At 37.9% G+C, this 25,474-nt stretch overlaps 1 protein-coding gene across 1 annotated transcript; it reads right to left on the bottom strand.

Annotated features, from left to right (window-relative positions):
* LOC121398263 (vomeronasal type-2 receptor 26-like) lies at positions 1-21,927 on the bottom strand. Its single transcript, XM_041577209.1, has 6 exons — positions 21,900-21,927; positions 21,273-21,465; positions 16,093-16,384; positions 14,343-14,729; positions 3,193-3,316; positions 1-914 (listed from the first exon to the last, which is right to left on the bottom strand). Exons 1-6 carry the CDS (start codon positions 21,925-21,927, stop codon positions 1-3), a joined length of 1,938 nt encoding a protein of 645 aa, XP_041433143.1.
* Between the last annotated feature and the right edge of the window lie 3,547 nt (positions 21,928-25,474).

Genomic DNA, 25,474 nt, shown 5'->3' with positions numbered 1-25,474 from the left:
CTAGATTGATCTCTGTTTATTATTTCCCATTAAATAATGCTTTGTGTTCATCTCTGGCTTTAATAATATAATATAACATTTGGGTAGAAATATACAGAAGAGAAGACCACAGCTTGAAGTGATTATGGCAAATATTTCCACTGCCACCATGTATTTGCCTTTGGTACTCAGATAGGCTGGGATCATTGTGATCCAAACACTGCAGAAGAGCAACATGCTGAAAGTGATGTACTTGGCCTCATTAAAACTGTCCGGTAATGTCCGAGCCAAGAAAGCTACAATGAAACTCACAGATGCCAACAATCCCATATAGGCAAGGACAATGTAGAAGGCAATGTCAGAGCCCTCATTGCATTGAACAATGATTTTTTCAGGATCAGACAGATTATGCTCCACAAATGGGGGAGAAATTGCCAACCAAGCAACACAAATTACAAACTGAATGAATGAACAAATAACAACAATGGAATGTGCCAGTTTGAATCCCATCCATTTCATCCAGGGACTTCCAGGCTTGGTGGCTTTGAAAGCAATGCAGACCATGATAGTCTTTGCCAAGACAGAAGACATGGCTATGGAGAAGATGATTCCAAAAGAAGTTTGTCTGAACATGCAGGTTATATCAACAGGACGGCCAAGGAATAAAAATACACATAGAAAGCTCAGCTTAATTGAGACAAGAAGAATAAAGCTCAGATTGCGATTGTTGGCCTTCACTACTGGAGTGTCTTGAAATAAAATAAAGATTCCCAAAATAACTTCTGCTATAAAAATAAAAACCCCAGAAAGAGCAATAAACGCCACACTAAGAGCATCATCTCCATATGGGAGGAACTCCATTTGCTTCTCAATACACATGGTTTTCTCCTGATTTGGCCATTCATAGATATTACATTTTAGACAGTTTTCCATATCTGCAGGGAAAGAGAAAATAGAAAATAGAAGCATGAGATGGAACACGGAGAGGGATATTTATGAAAAAGCAAGTTTGCATTTTTTGATATAATACAAACATGTCTAAAGGATGCAAACACAAAAACTCAGTATTTTCTGAAACCTCAAACAGCCTGAATTTATAAAAGAAAAAAACTCAAAAAGTAAAAGAAAAAAAAACAGAAAAAATACTCACATTTTATTTTCATCTCAAATGTTCACTATTTCACCTCCCCAGTTCAGATTGATAACACTTTTGTGGTACAACCTATTTATTATACATTTTGATTATATTGGCAAAAATGGGGTTAATATGCTTGTTATACATTTCCTTTTGTGATTTTACTGCCACATCTGTAGTCAATATGCTCATTGTCTATTTCCTGTAGTCACCAGACTTACATGTCTGGGTAATTATGGCTTGAGGGATTGCCCCATAGGCTAACATTGAGGTTTGGTAGGTTTTACTTGGCGAAGAAGGGGGGGTCAAAGTTTTTTTTAAAGAGACAGTACTTTGACTATCGAATGGTCGAATAGTCAAACGATTTTTAGTTCGAATCATTCGATTCAAAGTCGAAGTAGCCAATTCAATGGTCTAAGTAGCCAAAAAAAACATTCAAAGTTTTTTTTTATTCTATTCCTTCACTCGAACTAAGTAAATGTGCCCCTTAGTCTGGAGCATTTTTTGGATTGCTAAGCCTGATTTTTAACTTCGGCCCCATATTGTGTTTAGAGTCTGCTTTTGCATGTATGTAGCACAGGCCGGACAGTTGTAAAAACTGGAGAGGCAGGTGTGCTGATGTGATTGATGGCTGAGCTTCTCCAGTGAGATCCAGTTAACAACGTTTAACATTGTAAATGGTATTTAGACTTTTTAAGGCACAATTTAAATAAACGTTGTGTTTTTGTTAAGGAGATTCATGTTTGTCAAAGGATTTACCGTATATACTCGAGTATAAGCCGACCCGAGTATAAGCCGAGGTACCTAATTTTACCTATGAAAACTGGGAAAATGTATTGACTCGAGTATAAGCCTAGGGGTGCATACATTTTAGGTCATGTTCAGCAGAACACACGCTCCTGTGTGCGCTCTGCTAGGGAAGAACTGGCACTTAAGGAAAAGAAGTTAGTGAAGATCAGATGAGTGTCTTTGGTGTTGCCCAGCATCTTCGTTGAGAATAATAATCCCATAATGTTTTACACTGTATTGTACGGTTTTGTTTTACAATGCAAATCAGCAAGCAGTCTAATAGTCTTCTAAAATGTATACCGGTGTGCATGGGTGTCTGCAGAAAATTTTCCAAGGGGGGGCAAGGAAGATAACATATCACTCAAATTATTAGTACCCATATTTTGGTTTCCTAAATGGTTAACATGCCTGTCTTGCAACACTTGCAAACCTAAATTCATTTCTGGCCAAGTGCTTGCCTGTCTGCTGTGGAGCTTGCAACTCTCTTATATATACACAGTGTGCCTGTCTGCTCTCCTGCCTTTATCTCACCCGCACCTCCCCCTCCTCCCTCCTGCTTTTTAATCTCCCTGTCATATTTCAACTCACCCCGTGTTTTATTCTTTCTGTGTCTCTCCTATGCTCCCTCCTTATCTCTCAGCACTTTCTTCTCTTTCGCGCCGGTAATCTCAGGCAGACAAGTCTCTGGCCGAGCCTACTGGGACGCAACACATGCTGCGCATACCATTGTCAAAGGAATCCCTAGAACAGCCAGAGGTATAGAGCAAGAAGCCGGTAAGGGTTTTGCACAGACTTATGAGTCTGTGTACTGGACACTTCATAAAATAGCTTGAACTGTAGGGCAGCTAAAGAAGGGGACAAATTCCTTGCCATATTGCTTGATTCTGCTTCCTTAACCCTCGGCCCCTCCCCTCCGTGCTCAAAGCTGAAATGAAAATGCTAGCTCACAAACGCAGAGCACGAAGGGTTAAGAGGGGGCTGAGGAGGGAGGACTGAGTTACGAGAGCTGAGAGGGGAGGGGCTGAGGGCTAAGGAAGCACGGAGAAGTCACTGCTGTCTTCGGATCAGTGAGTAAGCAGCAACTTTAACTTATCAGTATACGTTTTAGTTCTTCCCTAGTAGCTGACTCGCGTATAAGCCGAGGTAGACTTTTTCAGCACATTTTGGGTGCTGAAAAACTCGGCTTATACGCGAGTATATACGGTACTTGATTTAAAACAGTTCTACATTAGATATGTCTAATATGCTAGTGAAAATATTTGTCAACTTTTACTAGTTGAACTAGTTACCAGTTGAGTTGGAGATCTCCCCTTCTGAGCATTTTGCACAGTCATAGCAGCAGTGTGGGGCTCCTTTCCTTGGGACTTTTCTGTAACCAGGGGGGCAGTTTGCAGAGCACTGGGACTTTAGAGGCTAAAATGTATAATGCAAATATTATATGAAACAAATAACTTTATTATTGATCAGATTACTATATATTATATACTATATTAGTACATTAGAATTTATTAGTCAAAAAAAAATAACATTAATTCTAAATTTAACCTTTGATAAATAGCCCCCTTTATATTAGAGGACTTTAAAGGGATCTTTTTTGAGCAAGAAAAGAACAAGAGTGCAGTGAGTTTGTGGGCAGACGTGATCTAGTGAAGAACACCTGCTGGAGGAGAGAATCCCAGCCCTGTAGGTTATGTGACAGGTTCAGCCAGTGAAAATTAGAATTGGAAAATATAAGTCATAATGTGTATTTGGTGCAGAAGAGTAATAAGGGAAGCTAGAAAGGGCAAATAAGAGCCCAAACATGAGTTTAGCGGAATCATCCTTTCTGTTGATACTTCACCAGTCAGGTGTCCAGTGATAGTCAGGAATAGCTGGAGAGTGGGTCCACAGACTGTAGCCATCATGAAAATTCCTTTGTGGAACAGCAAGGGGACATCAACAAGGAGCATCAGGTTGCTGAGGGCAGGTCGGGATAGTGAGATTCCAATGATGGAGGTGGGACGGAAATAACCTCAAGGTGTCAAGAAGGTAATTCTGTACACTGACCCTGTTGAGATATTGGGCCATGTATGTCTGAATTGATGACTGCGTGTTGACTTTGGTTTGCTGTGAGAACAATAAACGGTTGATGTTTGGAAAAGACCTGTTGCTTCCTGACTGATGGTACTTATACAGGTAGCCCAGTCTACAAACATGGAGGAGCTTAAGCTTTAATGTTTAGCTCAAGAAGCAAAAAACAACAGATTTTTTTCCTGATACAAACCATAGAAAAAATTATGTTCAGTACAAGTACGGGATCTGTTATCTGTAAACCTGTTATCCAGAAACCTCCAAATTCAGAAATGCCTTCTCCCATAGACCAAACTTTATCCAAATATTCCAAATTTGTTAAAATTGTTTTCTTTTTTTCTGTGTTATAATAAATCAGTAGCTCGTACTTGATCCCAACTAAGATATAATTAATCCTTATTGGAAGCAAAATTGGCCTATTGGCTTTATTTCATGTTTATATGATTTTCTAGTAGACAAGGGATGAAGATCCATATTACAGATAACCCCAGGTCCCAAGCATTCTGGGTAACAGGTTCCATAGCTGTATGAGCCATATTCAATGAACAAGGGGGGATACTACCACTCAAAGTATCTTAATGCAACACACTCTACTTTAAAACAATATTTTATCAGTCCAGTGACTCTTCAGATATATATCAAAAGGCTTTAATTAGTACATGGTGCATCAACGCATTTCGACTCACATGGAGCCGTCGTCAGGATGAAAAAACAGGAAGTGAAGCAAATCATTAAATCAACCTCAAATCCAATCAACTTATCAGTATTTAAAACACCACATATGTGAGCTAAAAAGTGTCCGCCTATTAGCATTATATTATGTATTAAGAAGAATCCACTCAGTTCTATTAAATATCTACTAAAACCAATATATAATAATAATAAGTGACGTACGATTAGGTCTAATCCTGACCTGACGGTAATGAATATCGGTGTGTTGTGTCAATGCGACCTGGGTCTGCAAGAAATTTATATTGTGACACACACTGTTGTTTTTCCCGCACCTGCTGTGCTTGTGGTCTGAGGACCGGATGCACCGGAAGAGACGCTACATGTGGCACTTGAGAGTTGCAGCTGGTATATTGATGCCAGCAATGGTTGATTGGGACCTCTTCATGTTGCCAGTGCTCAGCTCTCTGCACGGATAGCAGTGTTAACCGCATTATTTAGTGCTTTACCGCCTTATAAAAAGTATATATATACAGATATATATACAGCTATTCTCGAGGATCTAAGCTACAACCTGGCTGATCATTTGAGTGGAGGTGGTTTTGAGTGGAGGTCATTTGAGTGCTCGATTTAATCAGCATAATAAACACTGCTGGTGAGGAATAAAATGTTCACATTTGGTGCTGATATCTGTAACTGTGGAGTGAACTGTGATAATTGACTTGAAAAGCCATTTGCACGCTTACTATTTTCAATGGTGTTAAGCTTCCAGGTTGATACTACTCGTGAGTTTGCATTTACCCAGGATGATGCGGCCCGCATTCTCTTTACTGATTCTGCCGCTGTACTTCAAGCTGGTAAGCTTCCAAGAGATATATTTAATCAACTAAACACTCTCAGAAAAAGGGAAATTGACTTTTTGTTACATGGTTCTTATTTATCTGATTATTACAGGATCCCTAGGGGCTGTAAAAATACGGAATACCCCTACAGTGGGGCGCTCGAATGCGGAATTTTGTAGCCACTGGTGTGGCATACTTAAATGTTCCCTTGATCTTATGCTGCTTGTGATCGAAGAATCAGGTGAAGAATTGAAAAAGGTACGGAGATCAGTGTACTTGAAAATCAATCATTGTCAATTGGCTACAGAAATTGGATAATTGTGTACAACAGTATAGACAGGAGGTGATTACTTTCAAACAATCTAAGGTGATTAAGGTTGACCAAGATTACAAGGATCGTAGGGTCTATAGTTGGCTAATTGGCAGATCTATGGGTGAGAGAAGTGAGAGACGTAGATATAGGCGACCTAGACAATTATCTACAGTTGACAGTTCAGGGGATTCCCCATCCTCTCACTGTGACACCCCACAATGTGCTACACAGGACCCTACTCCTTCTGGAAGCCATACACAGTATAATTTTTTAGGGGATCAAAGAGGAAAATGAAACACGTCAGGCAGGGGGGGGGCAGACCACCAAGGAAACCGACACCGTCATTTTCAATTTGAGTTGCCATATGCTGACACAGGGCGAGGTGTCTTTGCTCTCACGTGGCTTATCATTTGTGCCAGTTTACAGAAATGATGCATTTGATTTGGAAGTGGATCTTTTTAGATTGCAGCGTAAATTAAAACTAAGAGACCACTTTAAAGATTGTGAGTTAACAGAGAAAGAGACATTGCGCCCTGTTAGCACATTTGACCCCCCCAATACCGGCATGTCTATTAAAACTTACTGTGGCATTGTACAGAATGAATGAGGTACTACGTCAGCTGAGGAATTATTATTCTAATTTGAAATTGGCAGAGAGAGAAGCAATTAAAACATTACAGGGTGATAAAGAGCTAATCATACGCCCAGTGGTTCAATCGTGATCTTGATCGGACATACTATAGACAAGAACTCTTACAGCAGCTTTCAGATGTGAAGGTGTATGAGAGACTTTCCAATGAACTGAACGGTTTAAATCACAACTTGACACTTTCTTGACAGTGGCTCAGATGGCACCGTGGATCAGTGAAAAGTGTCTCCAATACCTCATCACGGTGCATTCTAGATGGCCATTTACCTATACACTCCCTAAGGTACACAAACACCCAACAGCACCCACGGGGCCACCAATAATATCAGCAAGGGGTTCTTTATTCTCTAATGTGGCTAGATTTTTAGATAGCTTCTTGTGTGCTATGATGCCGTCTTATATTGCTGATACGTCCTCATTATTGGACATTTTGCGCCAAATAGGACCCCTAACGGATGATACCATATTTGCCACACTGGATGTAAGCAGTTTATACATTATTATTCCCACGGAGGAGGGGATAGCGGCATGTAGGGAGGCATTAGGTAAGAATCCTTAGGGACATCCACCAGTTGAATTTTTTTGCACCCTATTGGAAATGCTTTTGACATGTAATTATTTTCGATTTGAACAAACTTACTTTTTACAAAAGACCGGCACGACAATGGGATCCAACGTGGCCCCCTCATATGCTAATCCATATATGGATCGTTTTGAACGCACATACATCTACCCTAAGTATTCTGAACAACTTATATTATACTCTAGATATATTGATGATATCTTTATAATCTGGCGAGGGGACCACATTGGAGTACAGACATTCACAGCTGAGTTGAATGCACTACCCACCCCGGTCAAATTTACATTGTCTTTTGATAAAGACAAGGTTGATTTTTTGGATGTAAGGATATTTCGCACTGTAGGGGGAGTGGGCACTACTCTTTTCTGAAAAAATACAGATCGGAACACGATCTTGCATTGCCCACAGTTACCACTCTTTTGGTTAGCACCCGGCTCCTAACTATATGAATGGTGAGTGCCGATTTACTTGACACACATATATATCCACACAACCCCAGACTTCTAATATTCTTATCATTTACAGTAGGGGGTACATTATAATACATGAGTGATACTCAGAGTTCCCTGTATAACTCAGCCTGCAGCTTTGTGTCTTTATATGGTCACAGAACAACCCTCAGTGACTTCTAATATCCTTATCATTTACAGTAGGGGGTACATTATCCCTTATAATACATGAGTGATACTCAGAGTTCCCAGTATAACTCAGCCTGCAGCCTTGTGCCTTTATATGACCACAGTACAAACCCTCAGTGACTTCTAATATCCTTATCATTTACAGTAGGGGGTACATTATCCCTTATAATACATGAGTGAAACTCAGAGTTCCCTGTATAACTCAGCCTGCAGCCTTGTGCCTTTATATGGTCACAGAACAACCCCTCAGTGACTTCTAATATCCTTATCATTTACATTAGGGGGTACATTATCCCTTATAATACATGAGTGATACTTAGAGTTCCCTGTATAACTCAGCCTGCAGCCTTGTGTCTTTATATGGTCACAGAACAACCCCTCAGTGACTTCTAATATCCTTATATATACTTCCCATCCCACTTACCTACACTATCCCCTGATATATACCTCCCATATACACCCACATATACAGCAAGCAACAGTAGGATAGTTTCCTGCCTCAATACCCCGTAATGCAACAAGCATAGCCAACAATACCCTCTGCCCTGCGTCCTTAAAGCCCCCCTTTCCAGCAGCCAGTCTGCATAGAGAATTTAAGATCCTTCTTGTGACCCACGTTAAACAGCAGCCTTCCAATAAGAGTGTGCACTTCTCCATAGCAGCAGAGAACAGACGCTCAGTGCAGGCCAGTCCTCCCACAGGGTTTTATTGAGAGAAGTGCACACTCTTACCTGACCGGTGCTGTTTAAAGTTAAATGGTACAGCAGATCAAAGCTACAGATCATAATGTATTGCTGATTAAAAGATTCAATCTATTAGAATGAAGTTTAGGTCAGCGCTGCTGTACTGCTCCTACATGAATATGTGTAGCTTTGAAGACTAGAGCGCTGCTCGCTCAAACACAAGCAGGCCATCAATCTGGTAGGAGGTGGGCTGGGCTAATTGTGAGGAAGGCATCAGGAGAATACAGGCTCCTGTGTACACTCTCAGCATATGATACATATCAGAAGAGGCTGCCCACAGATCTTCTTTCAGTCTCCACCCTCGTGGCTCAGCCCTCCCCCTGTCCTAAATTGCTTGCTGTATACCTAAAGCAGACGGCAGGCATTCTTTCTAAAATAAGCGCCGCATCTAATAAGGCAGCGTGTGGCCCACTTCAACACAGGATAAAGCGGTCCCTCGGGTATTTGCCCAAATGGATACATTACCAGTCCGGGCCTGCTTGGGACCTGTTTTTTTTTGTAATCATTCCATAATATGGATCACCTTATGTTTCCTAAAAGTAATTAAAGTTTTATCAATATGTCTTAGTTCAACTGACTTTGAAGCAAGAACAAGTTACTGTACTGAGAGAGAGAAAAAAACATTTTCAAAAATTGTAGTTATTGTCTTAAAATTAACTGATCTTCTTGTAATTGAGTCATGATGTCATGATGCCTTTAATTGCTCATGCAAACAATGTTTTTTGGGACTGTTGTGTCATTGTAAGCAATGCAGTAATGGTTAAAATGCTATGAGTGCTATAATTACATATTAGTTGGTTTATTTCTTAAGAAATTGTATCAATAAAGGCATCGGTAACAATGCATAAGGACCTTAGCGACCTGATTTTATGTTTATGCATTCATGCTTGCAAGCAATCTTTTAGGGGCAGATTTATTAAAGGTCGAGGTAAATTTTCGAAATGAAAAAAAATTGAATTTCAAGCTATTTTTGTGTACTTCGACTAGGGAATAGTCCAAATTCGAATTGATTTTAAAAAAAATTTGAAAATTCAAATATCGTAATTTATCATGTACTGTCTGTTCAATTCAACTTCGACCACTCACCATCTAAAACCTGCCAAATTGCTGTTTTAGCCTATGTGGGATCTCCTAGAACTCCTATTTGGAGTCAATTGGTGGAAAAATCAAAGTTTTTTCTGGGAAAAACTTTGAATCGAATTTGATCGATTGCCCTATTAATTTGATTAGAATGATTTTAATTCAGTCGAATACGGACCTATTCGATCTAAAATGGACCTATATGACACAAAAAAAACTTCGACTTATTTTCGGTTGGTCTTTCTGCATTCTAATTTCAAAGTTTTTCAATTCGACCCTTGATAAATCTGCCCCTTAATATTACAAATAACAAAATAATTTTTTTTTTATTTTACCCAGTTATTGGTGTTTTTCTTCCAGAATATCCGATGTATATCAATTTCAAATAAAGTTTCAGAAAGTGACCAAAAATATTCACCGATTTTCGTTTGAAATGGTTCAATACTTAAATTAGCAGAAGTTGACCAGGATACAATTTCATACTGTGTGGGTAGTTCTGTCAGATTATTAAAATCTATCTCTATTCCCCCTGCTTCAATAAAATGCAGTTTCCTTAGGTAATGGAGAAGCTGTGGGATTGGAATGAGATATAATGAGAGATAAGAAGAGAATTATTAGCATTTTATGCTTGAGTTGGATAAAACAGAAATACAATGAGAATAGATGAAGCCTTGAGATTGTGGAGATGAACCCCAGTATTATTATCACTTTATCACCCCATTTAAAGTCTATTGTTTTAATTATTTTCAAAAATGCAAATTAAACGTTTTACTATGTTTTTGTAAACCCTTAAAAATCTCTATAATGTCCTATAAAAATTGTGCTCATCTCTAGGTATAACCTTTCTAAGCTTAGGAGGAGTTTTAATCTTAAAACAATATAGAAAAAGGGACTTGGAGTCTTGGCAAGAGTAGAAGTGGCTTCCACTGCATTGTTTCATGAGTCATAACCATGATGAAAACCAAATATTGCTTTCATGATAAAAATGATACAACATTATACACTTTTTATTACTGTATAACTTGCTTAGAAATACAATTTCTTTTATTATGCAAAAAGCGGACAGAGTCCCCCTAAAATATTTTTCATTGAATTATTTTTGTCTGATTTCCTTTGCCAAATATCCATATACTAGCTACAATACTCCATTAAAATTAAAGACAGGGTACCCCAGTATTTGGGCATTAAGGAGATGAGGAGGCTCTGGATACAGCTTTGGAGGCATTAATTCTTACTGTCACCAGCTGTGTTACCTTTAGGTTGGTGCTGTAATTGCAGTGCATTGCTACTCGTCTTACTGTTTTTTTATTAAAGGAATAGTAACACTAGAAAAAAGTGTATCAAAGTAATTAATTATTTATTTTTTTTCCACTCAGAGGGGAGGGGTACAGAAAAACAAGAAAGGGTAAGGGGGAGTGGGGGGGGGAGACAACATTTACCAAACAAAATCTCCAGTGTACATACATCATACAACCTTCGTTAATTCAATCATCAGTATGCTGAATTCATTGCTAATAGACAATTACATAATTATATCATTAAATACTTAAATAAGATAGATACAATGAAATAATTAAGTAAAGTAAAATAAAATAAACTGCTCCATATAATTTTTTCCCAAACTATTTATCTATTCTTATTAATCCTTATTTATTTACTTGCCCCTTGATATAATGTCTCAAGGAATCTGTGCCATGGGGACCAAAGTTTCCAATACAGTCCACTTTTATTATGATAGATGTGTGATAATTCTTCTAATTGTCTAATTTCTTCGACCGGCACTAGCCATAGTTACATAGTTACATAGTTACATAGTTACATAGTTATATAGTTAAATTGGGTTGAAAAAAGACAAAGTCCATCAAGTCCAACCCCTCCAAATGAAAACCCAGCCCCATACACATACCCCTCCCTACTGTCACATAAATGATATATACCCATATCTATACTAACTATAGAGTTTAGTATCACAATAGCCTTTGTATTATGTCTGTCCAAGAAATCATCCAAGTCCCTCTTATAGTCATTAACTGAATTATCACCCGGCAGTGCATTCCCCAACCTCACTGTCCTCACTGTGATGAACCCCCTACTCTGTTCCTTTAAATGAAACTTCTTTTCCTCTAGTCTGAAGGGGAGGCCTCTGGTACGTGATTCTCTTTATGGGTAAAAAGGTCCCCTGCTATTTGTCTATAATGTCCTCTAATGTACTTGTAAAGTCTAATCATGTCCCCTCACAAGCGCCTTTTTTCCCCCAGAGAAAACAACCCCAACCTTGTCAGTCTCCCCTCATAATTTAACTCTTCCCTCCCTCTAACCAGTTTAGTTGCACTTAGTCTCTGCACTCTCTCCAGCTCATTTATATCCCTCTTAAGGACTGGAGTCCAAAACTGCCCCCATACTCCAGATGAGGCCTCACCAGGGACCTATAAAGAGGCATTTGTTCTGAACGCCTAATACCCAGTTCCTTTTCCCATTGCAGGTAAAAAGTTGGGATTTTAAATTGTTCGATATTTAGGATAGTCCTATATACTTTCGACAGTGGTTTTAATATTTCTGGATCTTCCTCTATTAGTTGTTCCCACTGATTCAAACTTCTCCCCCAATTCTGGGATTTGCGAGAGTGAATAAAATGGTTCAACTGATTATTTCCCCACATCTCTCTGGGATGCTTACCCCACCGCTTCTGTATCTCATTTAGGGATATCATCTTATCTCCCCTAACAAAATCCTGGATTTTTGAGTTTCTATCTCCCAATTTCTCCCACCTTGAGAAAGATCCTTTTTCTACACTTGGTTCAAAGCTTAAATTACATATCAAGGATTGAAGCACATAAGGGGCCTTAGTTAAGTGCAGAACAATTTTGTTTTAAAGCCAGTATCAAAGTAATTAAAATGTAATGCAATGTTGTGCTGGTAAAACGGCTATGTTTGCTTCAGAAACTTCATTACAGTTTATATAAAAAAGCGGATGTGTAACCATGGGGGCTGCCATTTAAGATGGAGAAAAGGCACTGGTCACATGGCAGATACAGCCCCTAGCATGTAATGGTGTTTTATCTGTTATCTACTGTGTAGCCTGTGCATTTTCTCCTTTTTACCAGCTTGAATGGCTGCCCCATGGCTACTTACTGCAAGGGACCTATAAAAAGGCAACATTATGTTTTCATCCCTTATCTTAATGGTCTTTCTTAATCAAGACAGTACTTTATTGTCTTTTGTACCCACAGAATGACACCAAACAGTGACGCTGTTCTCATTCACCCTTTCACATAATCCCTGACTGCACCTCATAATTCCTTAAGCACTGTTGCTGACTAAGGATGGGCATCATAAAAAATACACCTCCCATAGACTGTAATGGGAATTGGCGACAATTCCTTGGCGGAGAAATTTTGACGAAGTGAAATGGGTCAAATTTGCCCAAGCCTATTGCTGACAAAAACATTGCACTATCTCTTCCTTTCTGTTCTAGAATAAAACAATCTGGTCTCCAGGATCTTCATCTCTACCCACCACAGTTCATAATTAGTAAGACTGCTTGCATAATTTCTACTACATACAAATGATCCTCCTCACATTTCCCAATGAAGTCTTTCAGCTTTCTACTGGTCAAGTGGCTTAAAAAGATATTGTCTTCAATCTTTTCATTTTTTTCTTGCCTCTGCTTCTCTTTTGTCTGGATATCTTGTATAATCTAACAGGATAGACTTTGAGCTGGTTTAGAAAGTCATAGACTAGACCTGGTCACAATACACCACAGGGGTGTAAGACAGTTCAGAAAATTGTGTAAAGCATAGTTCTGTGGTCCATCAAGGAGAACTAGTATGGGGTTAGTGTTCCTCAGTTGATACCAGTCTGATGTATCATATTCGGAAAGAGATCCAGGCTATTGCATATTCCTGAATACCTTCCACTGGGGAGTGAATGACTAGAGTACCTCCTCTGTCTATTTTCTATTTGTGAGTACGTTAATCTGCTAGTCACATCATTATTGTACTATTATCTTTTCCATTGCTTGGACCCTCATTTCTTCTATCATGATTGCTCCATCCTTCCATCAGGTTACACACACACACATACACACAAATACCAATGCACAGAAGGACATTAGCAAAATGATATGTTTGTTGCATCAGGACCTTAGGTTATCCTTTGCTTATTTTAACTAAAATTATATTTTTTGTGCAAAGCAGTTTTGATTTAATTTCTACGCTGTCTACTTGGGATCTTAATGAATCCTAAAGTTATTCCCATATTAAATGTATCCCTAACAAGGATATTGACTTGTGCCAGAAATATATTACAATATGGTTAGTCTGATTATTGTCTTGATATCTCGTCTCTATTTCCTATACACAAATAACACCCTTCTAATGTGTCATATTAAAAATAAAAGTGTTAATATTTTCCACATTAATAGAAAGTACAGCTGGAAATGTGTTTTTTATGCTTTTTACTACCTTGTTACCTGAGTTCTATGAATGTTTTTGTGGATATCTTTATTGTAGGATTTTCCAGATGATAAAAGCAGGTTATGTTCTGCATGTGCCAATCCAGTCATTGCTCGGTACACTAGGTGATTCAGATTATGCCACAGAAATGGCTCGTTTGAAATTGAGCAATTATGATACATGTGGCCATAAACATGGTGAAATAAGTTATCTTTCTCTATATCGTGTGTGAAACATAACGTTATATATGATAACATGTCTTGAAATAGAAGATCTTCTTTAATAGTCGATGCATATTCTTCAAATTCTGTTCGTATGTCCTTATACAGGTAAAACATTTCTCTGAATTGGAGACTGCCATTAAATAGTTGGTAGGGGAATATGGGAACCCAATTTACAGGAATGACCACAGTCTTATCTTTTATCTTTGATTCTACTAACACTGCTAAAGAATAACTTTGAAAAAGTCCTCCACACAGGATCACAACCTCTGCAGTAGATCTTTGTATTCTTTGTAATGTTACATAGTTTGTGGAATTATCTTCAGATAAAGTGCCAATGAAGTCAACACAGACGCCATGTTTGTTGATCTCATCCCTGAGATTCTTACTCTCTCTCTCACCATAGTCATCACCCCGTGCCAGAATGACCACCCAGGTCCATCCCAAGCGTTCCACCAGCTCTGCTATAGCAACATGCTGAATGTGCTCATTTGGCCCTATACTAAAATAGTATGGATATTGTGTTCTGTCATTCAGCACTGGGTCTGCAGCACCAAAGCTAATCTGAAACATAAGAACATTTATATAATGTTACTAAAGTGAACAGAAACAAAAAACAAAATAGAAAGTTGCTAGTAATGGAAAAAAATACTCAAAAAGCTTTATTGTGGGGAATCATTTTTTTGAAAAATATTGTTTTACCTAAATGAAGTGCAGATCAAGGCAATTTTTTCATGATAGGTGTCCTTTAAGGATAAAAACATTTGGAAAAGAAAAAAAGATCTAAATAAATAGACTTTGTAATCGCATAGTTGCAATTTAGTACAAATTGTTAGAGAATTCAATCAGTCTGCTTTCAAATATAAAAAACTACAGTCAACATTAGCATTCTTATTTGAAGGATAGGAATATGAGATAACATGCGTTTTGGAGCATATTATATAATAGTAAGACATCTGAAGGCAGGGGCAAATTCTCCAAAAACTGAAATAAGAATAGTCAAGATCAAAGACCAGATACAACTAATTTGTTGTAATTTTGCACCCTTTACATTTTTTTCAACTTGCTTGAAAATGCATAGAAAATTCAATGCCTTGTCCATAGTAAAAGAAGTTTCATAAATATGTAGAAAATCACAAATTAGTTGTATCTGGTCTTTAATCTTGACTATTCTTAATTCAGTTTTTGAAGAATGTGCCCCTGTCTTCAAATGTCTTACTATTATAAAATATGCTCCAAAATGCATGTTATCTCATATTCCTATCCCATATTCCTAAACTAATAGATACAACTAATTTGTGATTTTCTACATATTTATGACACTTCCTTTACTATGTTCATGCAAAGGCATTGAATTTTCTATGCATTTTCAAGCAAGTTGAACAAATTGTAATGGGTGCAAAATTAGAGGTAAAAATGGGCATTAAATATAATAAATAAGTGTTAAAAAATTGAACTTGATGGACTTGTGTCTTTTATTAACTTACTGTTACTATGTCACATAGCATAGTCTGAAGGACACTCACATTTTGGGACCAGAAATAGGATGCCTATGTTCCTACCCCCACCCATCTTGATAGATCACTGCTGAATTCAAACAGTCTCTATCCAAGCGGATTGCTGCAGTGCTCCAAAAAGTGCTCCAAAATGGCAAAAAGTCAACACAAGTGCATTGTGCATTTAGCACTCTGCTCACTAGATCAGAACGAACAGGAATTTTTTGAGGGGAATGGCATGAGGCACCACCCAGGGCTCTACATATTTTAATCAGCAGAAAAGTGCCCAACCCCCCTTGTGCTGTCTCACATTGACTTTAATTGCAACTGACTGCCGCCACTGGTTCTGGTTGTTAGCAATAAAGCTAATGTTAGAAAATATAACTATGTGCAATAAGAAGGTTAACATATGAAATACATAACTGACTTACCTGTGAGTATCCATAAGTACCTAGAAGTTGTGCTATAGGCAGGGATGTGACAACTGACCGATCTCCAATAAATCCAGCAATTTCACCCTGGCCCCTGCAGGAGTAATTAGGAACTGCTTCCCCAGGGCCAGATAATATCTGCAGGACACTCCCTATAGCAAGACTTGGATCCATACAAGAGTCATATACATGATATCCTAGAGTGATGTTGGGTAACAGATCCGGGTTCTTGTTGATCTCATGAATCGCAAACAACAGGGACATTATGTCTTCATATTGACTGATAATGGGACTGGGAAAATATTTTTCTTGTTAATTAGATAATATCATGTTATCTGTCAAATGAGTCCAATCATGAAGATAGATTTACTTAGCAGGACCCAAGTCTAGTTTCTTTGTTTCCCTTTGCCTCCAGGACCAGCAAGTTCTATATTTTTGAATTAATTATAGACTTTATATGTTTTCCTGTTTTATTTTATAAGCTGTATGTGATTGTTTACTCAACTCTGTGTTCTTTTTGTAATTTCTTTTTGTATATATATGTACTGTTATACCTTTTATAATATATCATATAAATTTAATACATTTTATCCTCAATGCTCTAAAAGAACCCTAGCCTAAAGGTGTATAACTGTTTGCCTTATCTCTCTGAATTCTGAATGGAATCATATTTAATCCTTTGGTGGCTGTGAAACCAAGTGTGTTTGGGGTTTTTGTTGATTTTGTTGACATTGGTTGGCACCTTGAGATGCTATTGTATAACCTGTGTGCAAGATGAGGGATTGACTGAGCGAGTGACCACTTTACAGCCACACCTAAATGTCAATTTAAGTTGGAAATTCTGTAATAGTGAATTGCTTGAGAAAATAAATACTACTGTGTAAATTTGCTCCCTGTAAATTGAAATTGGAGTTGGGAAGACTTGCTGTGTGAAGCAGAGATCTTTCACAAGGTTGTGATGAACCAATGCAAAGCAAAGTTCTAGGGACAGATTTATCAAGGGTCAAATTGTGAATTGAAAAAAATTCAAAATTCAAATTCAAAAAGACCAACCAAAATTTATTTAAAAAAAACGTTTTTTTTCGGCAGAATAGGTCAGTTTTCAATCGAATATCCATTTTAGATCGAATTCGAATCAAAGTTTTTCCCCAAAAAAAGTTGATTTTGCAAAGTGCACCAATTGATGTTCTAGGAGGCCCCCATAAGGTAAAACAGCAATTTGTCAGGTTTTAGATGGCGAATGGTCGAAGTTGAATTTTTAAAGAGACAGCACATGATACATTTTGATATTCAATTTTTTTGCATTCTTTTTAAATTCAAATCAAATTTGGACTATTCCCTAGTCGAAGTACACAAAAATTGGCTCAAAATTTGATTTTTTTTTTTTTAATTTGAATTTTCACTTTGACCTTTATAAATCTGCCCCCCCTAATATATCAATGTTAAAGCAACTTTGGTGTTACTACTACCAATATTCTCACAGCTTTCTCTCTTAGTTTAGGCACAGTGTGAAATCAAGCTCTGGACTGGGAATTTAACCAATCCAGCATTAACCATCTGAGTCACTAGGGCACTCTGAGTTGGTGCTGGCCAGCCTAGTGATTAAGGTGTCTCACACCAGTGTAAAAATTGGTTTTAATATATAAACTCCTATTTTAAATACCAATTTACAGTGCTAACAAAATTATTGTATATTTTAAAGAATAAAAACTTCAATATAACTAAAAGGGAAAAAAAACATCAGTGGATAGATTCAAACCCATTGCCTCTTACACTGGCACCAGACACCTTAACCACTAAGCTACAGAAGACAAGCAGTATAGGAAAGTGAAAGGGGTGTGTGCAGGCAGCTAAACTAGTGTATTATCTCTCAATCCGTAGGATGTTTGCTCCAAAAGATTACGACACCTTCAAACAATTACAAATCGCAATGCAATAATAGTTTAAGGAACAATATTACATTGTGAGATGTGGATTCTTATTCTTATTGATGCAAATTGTTTTGCTCTTTGGGATTTTAATTACATTCCCCCGTTAGTCTCTACTTCTGAGCAATAGTCACCTGGGATCCTATTCCGACTCCAACTCCTCAGTGGAGCCAATGCTGCTCAGACTCACTAACCCTGACTATCTATCGCTCCTAGAGTGAGAAACCATTTATTATATCAGTATTTAATTGATATCATAGGTTTTTAAGCTTATTGTAACCCAAATTGTTTAAATTTAAAATAATTTGATATTTTTAGCTGCACTAATATATTTTGATAAATTCATGCACTTTTAATATAATAATATGATTTGTGGCATTAATATCATGCAATTGTTGGAGATTTATATATTATCTTTACAGATGTTTGAGCATCAATTGTATTCAGCATAGAGACACTTTTTGTAGGTGTATACACTTTGTTTCAGTGTTTGGAAAAGCTATAAAAGCAGTAGACAGAAATGAAATGTATAGGTCTGCATCTCTTGTAATTATATCCTGTACCAGATTTGAAAAAAAGGTTATTGTTCATGGAGATGAAAATAAAAAAATAGAAATATAGAGAAATAATGAAAAAAATATCACAAGATAAAAAATAGAAATATGGTTAAAAGATAATAGTGAACCCTTGAACAGCTCCCTCCTGACAGCAGCCTAGCACTGCAGATTTAATGAAAAAAAACGAAAAAACTATTTTCCCCCAACCAGAGTGCACATCTATTAGCCCGCGTCTCTAGGGGGGAACTATTTCAAATGACTGGTTAGTTTCATCACTAACAGAAAAATTTATATTTAATATAAGTTCATTCTACTAAAATAATACGTTTTCTACATATAATTAATTATAAACCTCCATTTATTTCTTTATTCAGGAGTCAGGAGTCTGAATTTGATTGACACCTCTAATATATATTTTTGGTGGCAGCTCCCTTTTCTAGGAAATATATGAGAGCTAATTCAAATGACTGATTCCAGTACAAACAAAATCTAACAAAATATTAGATTTTAGCACAAATCCTGCATGTAGAGAGACAAGATTTTAGGTGATTTCTAATATGATTTCTAATCAAAATGAGCCTTTATGACCACTTTTACTATGAAGAAAAATGTTATCTGCTCTCCCTCAATGTACCTGAGGGTTAAATGGTACAGGAAGTCCAGTCTTTGTGTATTTCTGTTTAATATTTCTGTGTATCTGGCCTGAATTCTACTTCTCCCCAGAAAAAAAAAACACTACTGTGAGGGCAAACAAACCAGAACCCTCTGTAATGCAATACAAATAGTTGTCCCTAAGTCCCCCTGTATGAGTGCCCCTTCTAGGCCCTGAAAGTAGATCTTTCAAATTTTCAAAAGAGCAAACAGATTTTTTTTTGTATTTCATTTTGAAATATGACTAGACATATTGTCAGTTTCCTAGGTGCCCCAGTCATGTGACTTGTGCTCTGATAAACTCCAGTCTCTCTTTACTGCTGCTCTGTAAGTTGCAGTGAAATAACCCTCTCCCCCAGCAGCCCATCAGCTGGTAGATCTAAGAACAGCACTCAATAGTAAAATCCAGGTCCCACTGAGACACATTCAGTTACATTGAGTAGGAGAAACAACAGGCTGCCAGAAAGCAGTTCCATCCTAAAGTGCTGGCTCTTTCTGAAATCACATGACCAGGCAAAATGAGCTGAGATGCACCTACACACCAATATTACAACTAAATACACTTGCTGCTTCAGGAATGACATTTTATATTGTACAGTGAATTATTTGCAGTGTAAACAGTGTCATTTAGAAATATAAACTACACCATAGAAATCATGACAGAATCCCTTTAATTAAGCACACACAGAATATCAGCACCATGAGTCTGAGAGCAATAAGCAAATAGAATAGTAAAAAGCTGTAACTGAAGAGCAGGGGGGAAAAAAAGAACAGAAAGTTTGACATATGGAGAGAATGTCCCTTTGCTCTTTTAGATACCCATTGTAAATTAGACTGAATGTTAATTCGAATAAGATATGAGGTGAAGGCATGTTATTTTCTACATAGTGTCAGACCAATGCATGAATGGAGGGTGTAACAAAGTTTTCATACAACCTTCTGTGAATATAAAGGAGCAGTGACATATGATACATGACAATGAGACTTGAAGACAAATTGCAGAAATCTCAGTGAATAAAGTTCATGTTACTTTCATCCAGTCCAGTGTTGGACTGACCCACTGGGATACCAGATAAACACCCGGTGGGCCCAGCTGTCAGTGGGCCCTATTGCTTCTAACCATGATCATTCCCTATTTCCTTATTGGAAAATCTTACGAGAACAAGAATCGTGGTGAGGGACAGGCCAGGTCAAACCAAATGGCAGCAGACAGGACAGAATCAGGAGGCATTAGAGTAATCGAGACCACCAGAAAAAAAGCATAAAATAGAAGAATATCGTTAGCAGATATAAAAAACATGGGGAACAAAGGGGTTGACTGAGGCGAGGAGGTTTGGAAAGTGGTCCCACAGTAAAAAGTTTTCTGGTGGTCGCCTGGCATCCCAGTACAACACTGATCCAGTCAGTTGATTCCAGCTGTCAATAGGATGTTGTGTAAGGGAGAGTCAAGGATATTATAATAACAAACTCCCGTTGGTCTTCTTCATACCATTTTCTTGCACTAACAAATGATGAGTAAACATAGCTGTGATACTGTATAAGAGACCAACTAAAAATCAACACAGGTTGTACATTCTTGTTTCTGGGTTGATTAATTTCTGAACTTGGGGATTGATAATTGCACAGTCCTTTATCCCCTGTTCAGTATCTAATTCTCTTTTGTAACATTTGTTTTTAGTGACAAAGTTATGATCATAAAGTCCCCATACAACATCAAGGCAAACCCAATATTTTAGAACCACAAGTAGGTGGTGAAACCTCTTTGTAGAAAGAAATACACAAACACCACAAGTTGTTCATCAACTACTTCCTAGAATCAAAGATCCCTATCACTGTTTTATAGAGAGCTTATTAACCTGTCTGTGTGGTTTTGGAGTGTGGGAGGAAAGTGGAGTACCATGACGTGCTTATGAATGCATTCCAATGAAGTAGAAAAATATACAGGATGAAAGAAAAATAAAACAAAAATAATTCCATTAATAAATACAATAACACTGTTACACCTTCATAATCAAAAAAATAAAAAGGAATGTGAAACACTTACCTTACGCAGAGAGGAATGTGCTTCTCAGTGTTATCTGGTATATAATACACCTCATTGTTTACAGAGAAGACTCCTCCGATGATGAGGTCTCCATCCTGAATGTATTTGTATTCATATTTGGCCTTGGTGAGGTGAATACGACACTGTGAGTCTGACCCACTCAGCTCAGTACTGCAGGGAGTTACCCATATGGCTGCCAGGCAGAACAGCACTTTCAGGTGAGCAGGCAAGAAACCTCTATTTATGGACTGCGTAAAAATCATAATTTTTTGTTTGTAGCTTCAGTACTAAAACAGATCCCACGTACCAAAAATCTATTGTTCTTCTGTGGAAATGCAGTCATGCATCAATCTTCTTATATATATTCTTTGCTTGGTGATAATTCTCTTGTGCTCTATGTACAACTGGCAATTATGTTATTCCTATACACCTCAATGTCCACTTCTGGCTCCCACAAATAAACCCTGTAATTCCCTCAATGTGGGCCTTTGATCCCTATTTTTAGCTTGTAATAAAGACTTTTTTCCTCTTCATGTGGAGTGCCGTCCATTCCTTTGGCACATTTTGAATTCCCTCAATGTGTTATAATTTTAAATTATATATATAAGTCTTACTTCTTTTACTTACTTGCTGAATCAAATTCAACATAATACATGCTCGTCACTCATTTATACATCAAAATAATTTAATAATACATTATCAATACAATAAATAATTCAATAAATAATATCTTTTCACTTTCTTTTTTATATAAAGTATATAGAGTTATTCTACAGGAAGAACTTGTAGTCGCAGGACCCCACACCTGTCTCTGGAATGAGAATATTGTATTATATATGATCTATGTTAACTTGATCAGTGTCCAAAGTGAACATAAAAAGCTCACAGCGTTATATACAGTATGTCCATTATTCACAACCTGTGCATGGACTTAATAGTAACTTATGGGATAGAAGATAAATGCTTGCGTTTCACAACTTTCCCTTTATGCCACAAAACCTTTCCTGGATCAGGAGCAGGATAGTTTAATAAATGGGTCTGGGCTATCTCTGTGAGAGACCAGTGCCTTGGTCAGGAGACACTTGTGCAACCAAACCTTTGTGTTATTAGTGACCAGGGAAGGTGCAATGATCATTTGTATGCTTGATCAAAGAATAAGTAGTAAAAGGAGACTTTTCGGCTTGCTGGCCAACCTCAGGGGCCACCTGCATGAAGACTCTTTCCTGGGGACCACCTTACAGTTTTTAGTTTTATTTTGGTGAAATTTGAAAGGGAATCTCCGTACTCTGAACCTACCAACTATTTATTGGTGGTTAAAATAAAACAGAATGTATTACTTCATCAAATTAAGTTAACACTCATGCCATGACATATCTTCATATCTACTACCCACTGTGACAAACTACAGTGTTTTAAAATATGCACTTTTCACACCTACTCTTGCAATTCATAACTTGATCCTTTGTCTGCTTCCAGTTTTCTACCTCTCGCCTCCTCCTTCCTTCTAAACTTTTATCATTTGCTATTTGCTACCACTTTCTTGCTACTCACTCTCTACTAGATACACTTCAATATGGCTTTCAGTACATGCAAACGAAATTGCCTTCTAAAAATCTAAAAGAAATGTTTTCGTACTAAAGCTCCTTTACTTTGCTGCTACTATTGACATGGTGTACAAGAAGCTCCTCTGTGGCAGGCTTCTCTCCTTTGACATACAAGGTACAGAACTCTCCTGGATCCAGTCATATTGCTCATACCTCATAACTATTTGCTTTTTTCTTTCTTTAAAAAAAAAACTCCCCATTACTTGAACTCCTTGTCAGGGTCCCTCGAGGCTCTCTCCTTGCTCCCTAAGTTGTTGTACTTATTATCTTTACAGTTCACCCAAAATACAGCTACAAGACATATCCACCTTACCTTTAAAACCATGTATATTCCACCTTTAAGCAAATCCCTGTAGTGGTTACCAATACATTCTATTCTATCAAAATCCCAATCCTGACCTACATTGATCTCAAATAACAAGGTTTCTACTTACATTTCAAGCCTCATCTTCAGATACTCTATAAAATGACCTCTAATGACTTTAGTAAGCTCCTCACAGAACAGCTCTCTACCTGTGGATCTCACTACCCCACAACAGCAGTTGAAATACATATCTCTATGCTGTTGGATGCTGTTTTGTTTAGTTTGGGATTGAAGCAGTCTAGTATGTCTTGCACTCTCAGTCTATAACTAGTAGACTGATTGCTGTTCACTCAGAGAGAGTGATGCTTTCAGGCCTTTATTAATATAAAATTACCTATACAATTTGTTTTAAATCTCTGCCATAGTCTGTTGCTTCTTCTTCCCGAGCAGTTCTTTTGAGTCTATATATGTACACTACTCACTGCAAGGGGTTGATTCTAAACATGTGCACCTCCATGTGGCACTCTAAGATATCTTTGTCTGAATCAAATTATCAAGTAAATTCCTATGTTTTTGTCTTACAAGAAAACTATGAAACATGTTGTGTGTCTGCTGTAAATGCAACAGGATCTCTTCATGGGTTTCTGGTATAGATAGTTTCAGTTCCAGTTTGTGTCCAAGTTTTGGCATTCGCTATGTAAAAGTCTGGGCATTTCTCTCAAGTGCTGGAGCAGTTTTTGAGAAGTCATGTCTCCCTTTGTCAGCATGATTGGTCTGATTTGCTTCTAGGGGCAGAATTTGCTCACAATAATGCCTCTCATGCATCCACTAGCAGATAACCCTTCCTGACAGTGTAGGGTCAGCATTCCCAAGCCTTTCATCAAGAATTTCCCTTGTCAGATGTTCCAGATGCTAATGATCTTGCGGCCCACATGTCTGCTATTTGGTCCTCCACTAAAGGCAATTTGTAAAAGAGTTTCTTGTTGCATAAGGACCATGTTTTTAGGACAGAAATCCTCTCCCCAGTATAGTATAAGAACAAACCATGGTTCTCTACTAGGAACACTTATCTTAAAGTTCCTTCTCCCAAGTTGGGCCCAAAATGTGTTGGTCCTTTCTTCATTCTGGAAATTATGAACCCTGTCGCTGTCAGACTCCAACTCCCCCCTGAGACGTGCATCCCCAAAGTTTTCCATATTTCTCTGGTTAAACCGGCAACTTTTAAATGCTTCTCATCTGAACAGACTCCTCCTTCCCCTGTCACTGTTGATGGCCAACAGGTTTATGAAGTGGAAAAGGTTTGTGATTCAAGATTGTCCAGGGGATCATTGAAATTCCTCACCCAGTGGAAGGGTTTTGGGCCAGAGGAATGTTTATGGGTAAAGCTCTCCAGGCTTCCTGATTGGAGCAAGAATTTTATAAACAGCTTCTTTGCAAACTGGGACATAGTGGCCCCTTCTGGGGAAGCGGATACTCTTTGCAATTAACCTTTTAAGTGACACAGAACGTATAATCTACATATTGTGGAAACATTTTTTTAAATGTTACAGAACATAGATTCTACGTTCTGCAGCATTAAAGGGCTTTGGAATGGAGGAATGGCTTTTAAAGCTACTTGCTCCATTCCTTTTCATTCCCCAGCCCCTAGGCAATGGGCCTAGTAGAGAAACGAGTGGCCCCTGAGGAGCGATCACCCAGGGGCCCCAAAGGCAGCAGCAAGCACGTGCAATGGATGTGTTCTGCTGCCGCCCACACTTCCTGCTCCACCAAACCACGTCCAATTACCGGATCAATAATCGAGATGATGCCTTCTCTTCCTCCAGTCCTGATGGACAATCTGGACCCTGCCACCCCAGGTTAGTCCCCCCCACACACACACAAGCACACACTTATTTTAGCAATGCACACTGACATTCACCCTGACACACGCACATTGAGGGATCAGGGAAGTCACACAGATTCACAGCATTCACACGCGCTTGCACACACACACAACATGCAATTGGACAATTGTACACACATAGGCATAGTTACACTATTTTGCCTCATATGTTTTTTGGCCGTAAGAAACAGTTTTTATTGTCATTGTGAATAGCATAATCACTAATTGCACTGTTCAATACCTTTTGTATGTTATTTTAGTTATACTGCAATTTTGGTGATTTTGGTGCATTTTTAGCTATTTTATTGCATGTTTAGCCATTTTATTATATTTTCAGCTTTTTTAGTTCGCTTATTTCTGTCCATAAAACCTATCTGGCCATACTAAAATATTCAAACTTTGATTCTGGCTG

The sequence above is a fragment of the Xenopus laevis genome, chromosome 1S (genome assembly GCF_017654675.1).
Source record: "Xenopus laevis strain J_2021 chromosome 1S, Xenopus_laevis_v10.1, whole genome shotgun sequence".
NCBI lineage: Eukaryota > Metazoa > Chordata > Amphibia > Anura > Pipidae > Xenopus > Xenopus laevis.
The sequence above is the reverse complement of the archived record's forward strand: the minus strand, read 5'-3'. Positions and strand labels throughout refer to the sequence as shown.